We start from the raw sequence: 12,367 nt of genomic DNA on the forward strand, positions 1-12,367 counted from the left end.
GGGGGGCGCCGAGGTTGCGCTCCCCGTGGTCACACCGCCGCGCGTCTCTTCCCCTGCGGCCCCACGGCGTCGCGTGCAGCCTTCGGGGCGGAGCGAGGGAACCGCGACCCCTTCCTGCAGGCGCTGGGCCTGCTGTGGTTCCGCTACCACAACGTGTGGGCGCAGCGGCTGGCCCGCGAGCACCCGCGGTGGGGGGACGAGGAGCTGTTTCAGCACGCGCGCAAGAGGGTCATCGCCACCTACCAGGTCAGTCCGCACCCCCTCCCCGCCCCGCCCCGCCCCGCCCCTGCCTGCTGCGCAGAGCCCTCCATCCTCCGACGGGCAGCCCCCGGAAACGCCCTTTTCCAGGAGGACGCTGCTCCCCAGAACTGGGGCTAGCGTCTCGTCTCGGAGTGGACGTGGAGACGATGAGGAGGCAAAGCGCTGTGATCCTCGAGCCTTTGCTGTGGTTCTTATGTAGCCGCCCTCCTCTGCCATCCCAGGTTCCTTGTGGGGGCCGGGCCTCCGCACCTGTCCTGTTTGAGTTGCCTCCCTCGTGACTGCCCCTGCCTGACCCTCATCTCCCACCGAAGCCTTCCTTGGGCTCGGATCCCTCCCAGGGCGGCTGCTCCAGCGCTTGCCTCCCTTTTGCCTTCTCTTGTCCCTCAGAACATCGCTCTGTATGAGTGGCTGCCCAGCTTCCTGCAGAAAACACCTCCGAAGTATGCAGGTGAACGGATGGGGAGGAAGAATGGGAGAGCCGGCAGGAGTTTTTTCGAGGGGGACAGGAGCCATGGGGAGGGAGGCTGGGTGGTTTAAGGGTTAAATTTTAATATCCTCTTTCCCCAGGATACAGCCCTTTCCTGGACCCCAACATCTCCCCAGAGTTCCTGGCGGCCTCTGAGCAGTTCTTCTCCACCATGGTGCCTCCTGGCGTCTACATGAGGTGAGGGCCCAGCATAAATGTCTGTGTGTTGGAAGGGGTGGTGGTGTCATTTCAGAAAAATCTGCCCTCAGGAGCCCTCAGGACAGGATTATCAGTCTGAAGTGTGCTCATTTCCCCAAGGGAACAGTGAATTTGGAGAGGGAAGATGAACAATCGTTTAAAAACACGTCATTGTGGTTTTTAAGCACTTTATCCGTTTTCCTACAGCTGGTGTGTATATTAACCTCCCCAATTAAACACGGGCTAATTGAGGTTCTGAGGGTGAGTCACAAAGCCTGCTGGTCTAAACCTTAGGTCTTGACACCACACTGGGGGCATTTTTAGCTATAAGCCCAGGACCTGGGTCTTGCAAGCCTTTTGAGGGAATTATAAAAAAATTTGTGAGAGCTGAAGAAAAACTTTGATTCCAAAATAATAAAAAGGAAACTTTAAACTAAATATATATATATTTAGTTTAATGTATATGGAACAAAGCATGGCAGTTTATTTTTTACAGTTGCATTATAATTTAAATAATTCATAGGTTACATTTTCCTACTCTGGAACAATTTTTGGACATGTGTGACAATAGCCATGTTTACATATTACATGATAATATGTAAACTCTTTCTTTGGGAATTGGGAGAGAAAGGTACTCTAAATAGAGCCCCATGCTGTTTAGTAATATATATATAGACAGAGAGGGATGGAGAAAGGAAGAGATGGGGGAAAGGGGAGGCATGAACATGCTTTGGGTACATTTCTGGGGGTTTACAATGACCTGGGCCCCTGGCTGTATATAGCCTTGGAGACCAGAGCTGATGCCTGACTTTAGGACCCCATAGCCTCAGTCATCACTCCCCTGCTCCTTCCATTTCAGAAATGCCAGTTGTCATTTCCAAGAGGTCATCAATAGGAACTCAAGCATCTCCAGAGCTCTCCGGGTCTGCAACAGCTACTGGAGCCGAGAGGTCAGGACTGGGGGCACATATGTGGGTGGGTGTATGTGTGTAGTGTGTATAGTGTGTGTGTGTGGGTGTGTGTGTGTGTGTGTGTGTGTGTGTGGGGGTGTGTGGGTGTGTGTGTGTGGGTGTGTGTGGGTGGGTGTATTTGTGTCTGAGGGTGTGTGGTGAAAGTGGGCAGTAGAGCCACAGCAGTCAGCAGTACATGGTCAAAAGTCAGTCCTCCACCCCCACCTCAGGGCTGTGTGAGGGACAGTGAGGCCTGTGCAGGTGTGGCTCTACATTCATTGCTTCCCCATAGGTTTTTCTTCTGTCTTGACAGCTCTGGGTCCCTTGTAGGCCATGGAGTACCCCAGCGATCCCACCCTCCAAGGAAATGTCCCAATTAGACACATCCAGGGCATGTTGAGAGGGGAGCAAAGAGGAGGAAGGGTTCTGAGAGATATCAGGGATAATCTGTCCATCCAAACCAGGCCTGAGTGGGTGAAGATCATTGATGAATAATTTATTTTTTTTTATTTATTTTTTATTTTTTTTAGTATATGAAATTTATTGTCAAATTGGTTTCCATACAACACCCAGTGCTCATCCCAAAAGGTGCCCTCCTCAGTACCCATCACCCACCCTCCCCTCCCTCCCACCCCCCATCAACCCTCAGTTTGTTCTCAGTTTTTAACAGTCTCTTATGCTTTGGCTCTCTCCCACTCTAACCTCTTTTTTTTTTTCCTTTCCCTCCCCCATGGGTTTCTGTTAAGTTTCTCAGGATCCACATAAGAGTGAAACCATATGGTATCTGTCTTTCTCTGTATGGCTTATTTCACTTAGCATCACACTCTCCAGTTCCATCCACGTTGCTACAAAAGGCCATATTTCATTTTTTCTCATTGCCACGTAGTATTCCATTGTGTATATAAACCACAATTTCTTTATCCATTCCATTGATGAATAATTTAAAGCAAAATCTGATATTCTGTGTAGAGTGTTCATAAGAGGAGGAAAGAGGTAAGAGGAAAAGAGAGAGAAGCACAGAATTCAGAATCATGGAGCTGAGTTGAAAGAGACCTGTGTCCTCCTAATTGCTTTTATTGTATTGTATTGTATCCCTAATGCTCTTTTTATTAAGGGAAGGACACTGAGTTCAGAGAGGTCCTGTGACTTGCCCACAGCTACTCACTAACAGAGCAAGGACCAAGACGTAGATGTTCTAGTGCCTTTGTCAACCATACTGTCAAGTCTCCTAAAATAGAAGTAAAGTTTTAGATCCTTTGCGTTTGTGGAGGCCTGTCTTTCAGCAGCATGAGCTTTGGATGGGGACGTCACTCACCTTGAGTGGGGAATCAACCTATGGAGGGGGAATGGCCTGCTGGTTTTAGAGCAAATGTCAGCACTCGCTGGGCCCAGGACTTGGACTATGGGGTGGAGGGAGCCTTGGTGCTCAACCTTCAGCCCCATATTCTCTCCCCATTCCCAAAGCATCCAAACCTACAAAGAGCTGAAGATGTGGATGCACTGCTGCTGGGCATGGCCTCCCAGATCGCTGAGCAAGAGGACCATGTGGTAGTTGAGGATGTGCTAGGTAAGCCTGAAGCTGTCCCTGAAGGTGGTACACCCCTGGCCCCTGGATGGGGATTCTGCTGGAGCTCCAGAGCCAGGCTGGGAGGAGTGCCTGGGGCTGGGATCCTGCACTCTTTCACTGCTGAGAGACCTGTTGACCATCGTTCCCTCTGTGTGATTCTGGTCCCCTTGGGGCTGGTTGGAGCCTGACTCCTGGGCTAGTGGAGCTGTGGTGGCCCTGAGCTCTCTCAGACTCTCTGGTATTTCATCCCCAGATTTCTGGCCCGGGTCTCTGAAGTTTTCCCGCACAGACTACCTGGCCAGCTGTCTGCAGAGGGGCCGTGATCTGGGCCTGCCCTCTTATACAAAGGCCAGGACAGCACTGGGTCTGCCTCCCATTACCAGATGGCAGGACATCAACCCTGCACTCTCCCAGACCAACCACACTGTAAGGAGGAGTGGGGACCCAGGGGACAGGGTGGGAGGGCCAGGGCACATTGGCCCAAGACACAGCAGGCAATGAGACACCAACAACTAGAGACAAGTCCCTGATGAGAGGGACAGGACTCACTGAGGTGGCTTTTCCCAGTGTCATAACCAGGATAGAGGTTACCAAACCAGCAGGATTTGGCATGCGATTTTGTGACTGTTCAGATCTAGCAAATGATTGTTGAGTATCTACTGCATGCCAGGCACTTAATAGGCATTATCTCATTCACTCTTCCCAACAACCATCTGAGCAGGTGTAGAAGGTCCTCAATCCAGGAACAAGCTGTATTTTTATATGCACTGATACTCAAGCTGCATCGCGGAGTCAATTGTCACACCCTCAGCTATCACCTGGACAAGTGGCATTGCCTGCCAGCCAACAGACCAGTTTCGGTTCCCTTACCATCTTGGCACAGTGATGTTTCCATAATTTCATACTTATTTTATTGTTTTTGTCCTTACTTTTTTACAAGATTGTTGGAAAGTGGACAATTGAAAAGCTGATGAAGAAGCAATATGCACATGGGGCTTGTAAACTTTATAAAATCAATGTAAGGATAGGAATCACCAGGCATACCAAAAGTAACAAACCTTAAACTTTAACGGGGCCTCATTAGAATTAAGCTGATCATGTGTTTATGTGGGGCAAAAACAATTAAAGGTCAGGTAGAAAATGCTCAAAAATAGAAAAAAAAAAAAGGGAAAATGAAAATGCTGCTCATATAATGTTGAAGTCTGTCTCCAAAAGGCAACATACAGGCAGGAATTTGCTTTTTAAAAACTTTCTTAGCTCTAAACAACAGAAACCTTTTCAAACACAATTCTACCGTTCCAACTTTTGCACTGATTTTGACCCTCAACTTTCATATCTTTTCTTTTTTTACATAATTTATTTTTTTAATTTATATCCAAGTTAGTTAGCACATGGTGCAACAATGATTTCAGGAGTAGATTCCTTAATGCCCCTTACCCATTTAGCCCATCCCCCCTCCCACAACCCCTCCAGTAACCTTCTGTTTGTTCTCCATATTTAAAAGTCTCCTATGTTTTGTCCCCCTCCCTGTTTTTGTATTATTTTTGCTTCCCTTCCGTTATGGTCATCTGTTTTGTATCTAAATTCCTCATATGAGTGAAGTCATAGGATAATTTGTCTTTCTCTGACTAATTTTGCTTAGCATAAGATCCTATAGTTTCATCCAAGTAATTGCAAATGGCAAGATTTCATTCTTTTTGATTGCCGAATAGTACTCCACTGTATATATATACCACATTTTCTTTATCCATTCATCCATCGATGGACATTTGGGCTCTTTCCATACTTTGTTGTCAATAGCGCTGCTATAAACATCGGAGTGAGTGTGCCCCTTCAAAACAGCACACCTGTATCCCTTGGATAGATACCTAGTAGTGCAATTGCTGGGTGGTAGGGTAGTTTATTTTTAATTTTTTGAGGAACCTCCATACTGTTTTCCAGAGTGGCTGCACCAGCTGGCATTCCCATCAGCAGTGCAAAAGAGATCCTCTTTCTCTGTATCCTTACCAACATCTGTTGTTGCCTGAGTTGTTAATGTTAGCCATTCTGACAGGTATAAGGTGGTATTTCATTGTGGTTTTGATTTGTATTTCTCTGATGATGAGTGATGTTGAGCATTTTTTCATGTGTCAGTTGGCCATCTGGATGTCTTCTTTGGAAAATTGTCTATTCGTGTCTTCTGCCCATTTCTTCACTGGATGATTTGTTTTTTTGGGTATTGAGTTTGATAAGATCTTTATACATTTTGGATACTAACCCTTTATCTGATATGCTATTTGCAAATATCTTCTCCCATTCCATCATTTGCCTTTTAATTTTGCTGATTGTTTCCTTCACTGTGGAGAAAGCTTTTATTTTGATGAGGCCCAAATAGTTCATTTTTGCTTTTGTTTCCCTTCTGGAGACGTGTTGAGTAAATTGCCATGGTCAAGGTCAAAGAGGGTTTAGCCTACTTTCTCCTTGAGGATTTTGATGACTTCCTGTCTTACATTTAGGTCTTTCATCCATTTTGAGTTTATTTTTGTGTATGGTGTAAGAAAGTGGTCCAGGTCCAGTCTTCTGCATGTCGCTGTCCAGTTTTCCCAACACCATCTGCTGAAGAGACTGTCTTTATTCCATGAGATATTCTTTCCTGCTTTGTCAAAGATTAGTTGGCCATACGTTTGTGGGTCCACTTCTGGGTTCTCTATTCTTCCCCCCCCCCCCAGGTTCTCTATTCTTTTTTAAAAATTTTTAATGTTTTTATTTATTTATTTATTTATTTATTATTTTTTTTTTTAATTTTTTTTTTCAACGTTTATTTATTTTTGGGACAGAGAGAGACAGAGCATGAACGGGGGAGGGGCAGAGAGAGAGGGAGACACAGAATCGGAAACAGGCTCCAGGCTCTGAGCCATCAGCCCAGAGCCCGACGCGGGGCTCGAACTCCCGGACCGCGAGATCGTGACCTGGCTGAAGTCGGACGCTTAACCGACTGCGCCACCCAGGCGCCCCTATTTATTTTTTTAAGATAGAAACAGAGTGCAAGTGGAGGAGGGGCAGAGAGAAAACTGTGACATCATGACCTGAGCTGAGGTCAGACATCTAACCGACTGAACCACCCAGGTGCCCCCTGGGTTCTGTATTCTATTCCACTGATCTGAGTGTTTGTTTTTGTGTCAGTACCATACTGTCTTGATGATTACAGCTTTGTAATACATCTTGAAGACTGGAATTGTGATGCCTCCAGCTTTGGTTTTCTTTTTCAAGATTGCTTAGGTTATTTGGGGTCTTTTCTGGTTCCATACAAATTTGAGGATTGTTTGGTATAGCTCTGTGAAGAATGCTGGTGTTATTTTGATAGGGATTGCAACTTTTATACCTTTTTAAGAGCAAGCTACATAGGGAACTGGCTGCCTGTTTTATTCCAACTTTATAAAATAGGCAGCTGAATCTGTGAGTTCCCATAAATGAGTTAACTTATGTAAAGCACTCAGAGCAGTGCCTGGGGCATAATAAGTGAGTGAATGTCACTGTCATTTATTATTATCATCCTTGAGGCTGATACCTGGGAACTACCTCTTTGCCCCAGGGTGGGTGCCAGGTCTTTGCACTCACTCCTGTACTTTCTTGGCCTCAGGTGCTGGAGGCCACAGCTGCCCTGTATAACCAGGACCTGTCCCGACTGGAGCTGCTCCCTGGGGGGCTTCTGGAGAGCCATGGGGACCCTGGGCCTCTCTTCAGCGCCATCGTCCTCAACCAGTTTGTGCGGTTGCGGGATGGTGACCGCTACTGGTTTGAGAACACTAGGAATGGGTAAGGCCTTCCTGGACCCTTCCTCCAACCCCCATTGGCCCGGGGCCCCAGGCCCTCAGTGTGTAAAGTAAGCAACCCCATGGGCCCTGGATTCTCAACTGACCCCACCGAGTCCTCAGCCCCTCTAGGCCTCTTTCCTCAGGCCTCTCCGTCTACCACTGCAGTAGCTCCTCACCTCTCCCACCCCCAGGCTGTTCTCTGAGGAAGAGATTGCAGAGATCAGAAACACTTCCCTGCGGGATGTTCTAGTGGCTGTCACCAACACGAGCCCCAGCGCCCTGCAGCCCAATGTCTTCTTCTGGCATGCAGGTGAGAGACCAGAGGTGATTGGAGGGATTTGGGGTCTGGTGCCTCATCCCTCCACAGCTGTGGGCCTGGTTCAGATGTGGCTGAGCAGTAGACCCCAAGGAGGCAGTGAGCAATGTTTCTGCCCTTGGGAACTTAGGCTCTGGGCAAAAACATGGCCACATGTGGCTGTGTAGGTCCCCTTCTGCACAACCCCAGGAGGTACCCAAGTGAGGGCAAGACTGAGACTCAGAGAGACCTAGAGAGGAGACTTCCATCTGGCTGGGCTGAGCCTGGGGTGGGTGTGACATCAGAAGGGCCCAGTGCCATGAGGATATCCTAATCCCACAGCAGTGACAAGTGAGCTCTGTATGTGTGTGTATGTGTGTGTATACATATGTGTACGTGTGAGAGACAGAGGCTGAGGTGCATTTTTGACCCCATTTGTTACCCAAGTAGGCAAACACCACATTCCTGGTATAATGACAGGGGTAAGCAGCTCCCAGCCCTCTGAGACTCAAAAGTCCCTCACCCTACCCTTTCTGTCACCCTAACTCCTCAGTGATTCTGTGCCAGAGCCTCTGGCCCAGCACCAACCCCCCCAATACTCTAGCTTCCTCTGTCTCCCCAGGAGACCCCTGCCCACAGCCAAGACAGCTCAGCACTGAGGGCCTGCCAGCCTGTGTTCCCTCCATCATGCGGGACTATTTTGAAGGCAGTGGATTTGGCTTTGGGGTCACCATTGGAGCTCTCTGCTGCTTCCCTCTGGGTAAAAGTGATGGGCAGGGTGGGGTTGGGTGATATTTGTAAGTTGAGAGGTGGGAGTGGGGTGGTTTCATCTACAACAGATCATGCAGAGTACTATTCCTCTGGGCACATGAGGACAACATCACAACAGGAGGGAACATGAGAAGTATCTGACCTACAGATAAGTCAGCTCCAGGGAAAATTGCCTTCCTGTTCTCCTGGGGTCCCTTCAGGGCCCAGATTGGTTAGGAGCCACAATTTACAGTTATTTCCAGGAGCTTGGGCCTGGGAAATTGTTAGAGGCAACCCCTGCATGAGAACCAGTTGAGAACTATCTGGGGCAAAGGCTTGACAGGTAGTCTTTGGCATGGCTGTGTGTGGGTCCACTGGAAGAGTGGCAGAGTGGGTCCAGGTTTTGGCACAAGGACTCTGGACCTAGTCTCTGCCTGGGAAGGGACCTGCGCAGTGGAAGCAGGGGAGGCTGTGCAGGCATCTTAAGTGATACCCAAAGCTCCCTCCCCACTCTCCCCCCTCCCCCATCAATTCAATTTGAGACAATTGAATGGGCTGACCTAGGAGGTGGGGAAAGCAGGGGGTCTTGCCAAGGAAAGGGCAGTTGCTCTCCCCAGACCCCCACCTTCCTTTGAGCATCCTACTCCTTCTGCCCTCTCAGTGAGCCTGCTCAGTGCCTGGATTGTTGCCCGGCTCCGGAGGAGAAATTTCAAGAGGCTCCAGGGCCAGGACCGCCAGAGCGTCATGTCTGAGAAGCTCGTGGGGGGCATGGAAGGTAGGCCTGGAGCTGGCCAGGGTGGTGGTGGAGAAGATATGATTCAGGGCTGCAGTCCCCTCCCCCACCTCAGCAGCCTAAGGAAAAGGCCTCCCTTTTCTAGGCCTCTAAGCAAGCCAGGCCAGCTGGGAAGAGCCATGGAGGCATTAGGTGGACATTGGACCCGGAGTCCTCCACCCTCCATAGATTCTCCTAATGGTCCCAAATAAAGGAGATGTAATAGACTCATGGGAAGAAGTCACATTCATACATTTCATAGGCATACTATGATTCTCTAGAGTCCTGGGGAAGTGATGCTTTGTGGCATCTTACACTGGAATTTCAGGCAATAGAGAAGTAATTAATGAAGGTCTAGAATCACGTTGAGGATTGGAATCTTGGTCCACAACTTTGAGCTTTTGGGTCTTAGGCAGATTTTTTAATCTCTCTAAACTTATTTTTTGTTATGTGTAAAACAGAACCAATAATAGCACTTACCTCACAGATATATGAAGATTAAATTAACTAGTTCACGCAAAGCACTTGGTACAGCATTGCACACATAGTAAACACACAGGAAATGGTACTTATTATTCTTTACATATGCTAGAGGTACAAGGGGTTGTTGGGAGGGGCTGACTCTCAGTACCTAAGAAGGAGCAAGGAGCTGTGGAGGCCTGGACCTAACTCCAGCCCTAAGCTGGCCTCCTTCCTCCTGGCCCCCGCTGACCCAGCCCTGTCTCTCTCCAGCTTTGGAATGGCAGGGCCACAAGGAGCCCTGCCGGCCTGTGCTGGTGCACCTGCAGCCTGGGCAGATCTGTGTGGTGGATGGCAGGCTCTCTGTGCTCCGCACCATCCAGCTGCGCCCCTCCCAGCAAGTCAACCTCATCGTGTCCAACAACCGAGGACGCCGCACCCTGCTGCTTAAGATCCCCAAGGAATATGACCTGGTCTGGCCCAGTTGGTCCCTGGTTCCTTGTCCACATCCAGGGAGGCAGCCAGGGGAGGGGAAGGAGCACAGAATCAGGCTGGGTTTCTAGTCCCTGGCTGTAGTACCTGATAGAGAGATAAACTTGAACACATTCATCCTGCTCTGGGCCTGCTGGGTGACATGATCTCCACAGTCCCTTCTTCTTGCACAGTCTTCCCCCCTCCCTTTCTAAGGGTGCCCCAATAGGTCTTAGCTGGGAGTCCTTAGAAGAAGCCAGGCCCTCTTCCCTGTTGCCTGGTTTTTGGGATCTAGTGACTTGTTAGAAATTTTGGAGCAGAACTCAGTCACAGGCTGATTTTCAGCTCTGACTATCTGTCCTCTGTCCCCTCCATCATCTGTCCCCCTGCCTTCCCCTCTCTTCAGGGCTGAATAGAGAAGGAAGAGTGGCTTCAGACATGCATCTTTGAATGCTAGCTTTGTGCCTATAAGCAAGCCATGGAGCCCACAGAGCACATGGAGTCTAGGAGATAACAGTATATCTCTTTTCCGAGGGCACTCTTTCCAGTGGCCCCTGACAAAGCTTATGTACAGCTCCTGGCCTCAAGAGGCCCTGACAAATGCTTGCTCCGCCTGTTGCTGCTTCCATAGGTGCTGCTGTTTAATGTGGAGGAAGAGCGGCAGGTGCTGGTGGAAAACCTTCGGGGGGCCCTGAAGGAGAGTGGGCTGAGGTTCCAGGAGTGGGAACTGCGGGAGCAGGAGCTCATGAGGGCAGCTGTGACACGAGAACAAAGGAGCCACCTACTGGAGACCTTTTTCAGGCACCTTTTCTCCCAGGTGTGTATGTAGGGTCAGATCTCTCCTTGCATGTATGCCTGTAGTTCCCTTACCTGCACAGGCCATGGGGTGATTCCAGGGAAAGTCAGGAGCCCTGACACTAACAATCAGTTCTACTGCGTTTTTGGCCCAATCACCTAGCCTTTCTGTAAGGAGAGGCTCCCGTGTCCACCTGTGCCATTCTAGGGAGGCCATGTCAGGAGCTTTTCTGCATGTGTCACTCAGCTCTCTCCTCAGGGCTGTCCAAGCTTTCTGCCCTTACTTGACTCATCCTGACCAAAAGGCTGCAGAAATCTAGGGCTAGACAGGCAGTGTGGGAACACTGAAAGCCCTTGGTCCCCCCTCTTTGGAAGAGTGCAGCTGCCAGAGGCCACCATAGAGCGCGAGTGCTTCCCTTGCAGACTTCCAAGAATTACTGAGAGGCTGTGGGGAAACAAGTCAGGAAGAGAAATGCAAAGACTTGGCATCCATATCGGGCACAGAAATAAAGCAGCCTGGGTGGAGAATGGTGGAGAGGGAAGCTTGGTAGTGATAAGATAAATAGAGCTTATAGAGCATGCCCATCCCCCTCCCACTAAAGGAGTTTGTCATCCCTCTGGGAAGATGGGACATGCCCAGAAAGGAAGGTTAAGTGGTAAAGAATCCTGGATACAAAACTGATCCAGGAGATAAGCACTCTAGGAGGTCAGAAAAGGTATAAAGTCTTCAGGCCAGTGGAGGGTCATGGTTCAGGTCAAATTTGGTGAGGACTTAAAAAGAGGTGGAAAATTTTGGGCTCAGAGGAAAGGAGCAAGAAGGACTGTGCAGAAGTGCCCAGAAAAATGGCAAAAAAATTAATATTTGAGGAGAAGGAGCAGGGTTGGCTGGCTGGGGAGAGGATTCATGAGGGAAATGAGCATTTAATGGTCGTTTACTATGTGCCAGGCACATGACGTTTGTCATTTACCCCTCAAACTAGTTGAACTTGAGTATGCACTAGAATGGAAGAACCTCCAGGTGGAGTGATACATTGCCAGGGCCCAGGCAGGACCTGGGCACCTCCACTCAGGTCAGGACCCATCAGGGCCACAGGACCTCCTATGTGGGGGGTGACAGAGAGTGCTACTGTGTCCTGGGGGCAGCTGCCACCCCTTTCTACCTGTACAGTGTTCTCAGGTTTCAAAACACTTTCCATACAATGGCTGGTGTTGATTCTCACAATAGCCCTGTGAGATAAGTAGGAAAATGAATGCCAGACAAGTGAAGAGACTTGCCTGAGGTCACACAGTAAGTGGGTGGTAGAGCTGGGACAGGAACCCAGGTCTTTTGTCACCAGCCCCAGGCTCTTTTCACTGAAGCTCGTTGTTTGAAGCAACAAGGTTTGCCTCATGAAACCATAGCCAGGCTTGGGCCAGGGGACCCCAGTTGATGTCAGGAAAAATAGGTGCTGTGGCCCGTGGCCTGCTTACTACCCTCACCGTCTCTTCTGATGCTGGGGCAGCCCCTGGGTGGGCTGCAGGTAGCCCGTGGTGGGAATTCTCCTTTCCCAAGCCCAGCTTTTTCTCAACTTAGCTGAGGCTTTTTCTCA

The 12,367-nt window shown here is 49.3% G+C and overlaps 1 protein-coding gene across 6 annotated transcripts in view; it reads left to right on the forward strand.

Moving 5' to 3' along the window:
• DUOX1 (dual oxidase 1) overlaps positions 1–12,367 on the forward strand; it is a 35,485-nt gene that overhangs the window by 6,524 nt on the left and 16,594 nt on the right. For 4 of the 6 annotated variants that reach the window (XM_086710591.1, XM_086710594.1, XM_086710593.1 and 1 more), the window contains exons 8-19: positions 80–246; positions 649–709; positions 829–925; positions 1,785–1,875; positions 3,340–3,442; positions 3,696–3,868; positions 7,062–7,237; positions 7,428–7,546; positions 8,136–8,291; positions 8,943–9,056; positions 9,786–9,985; positions 10,615–10,800. In XM_086710591.1, the coding sequence (XP_086566717.1) occupies positions 80–246; positions 649–709; positions 829–925; positions 1,785–1,875; positions 3,340–3,442; positions 3,696–3,868; positions 7,062–7,237; positions 7,428–7,546; positions 8,136–8,291; positions 8,943–9,056; positions 9,786–9,985; positions 10,615–10,800 (1,643 nt within the window). Of the gene's footprint in view, positions 1–79; positions 247–294; positions 483–648; positions 710–828; positions 926–1,784; positions 1,876–3,339; positions 3,443–3,695; positions 3,869–7,061; positions 7,238–7,427; positions 7,547–8,135; positions 8,292–8,942; positions 9,057–9,785; positions 9,986–10,614; positions 10,801–12,367 lie in introns of those variants that run through there. The other 2 variants (XM_086710592.1, XM_086710595.1) reach the window with 2 other exon arrangements.

The sequence above is a fragment of the Puma concolor genome, chromosome B3 (assembly GCF_028749965.1).
Source record: "Puma concolor isolate L17-30 chromosome B3, mPumCon1.1.hap2, whole genome shotgun sequence".
Lineage (NCBI taxonomy): Eukaryota > Metazoa > Chordata > Mammalia > Carnivora > Felidae > Puma > Puma concolor.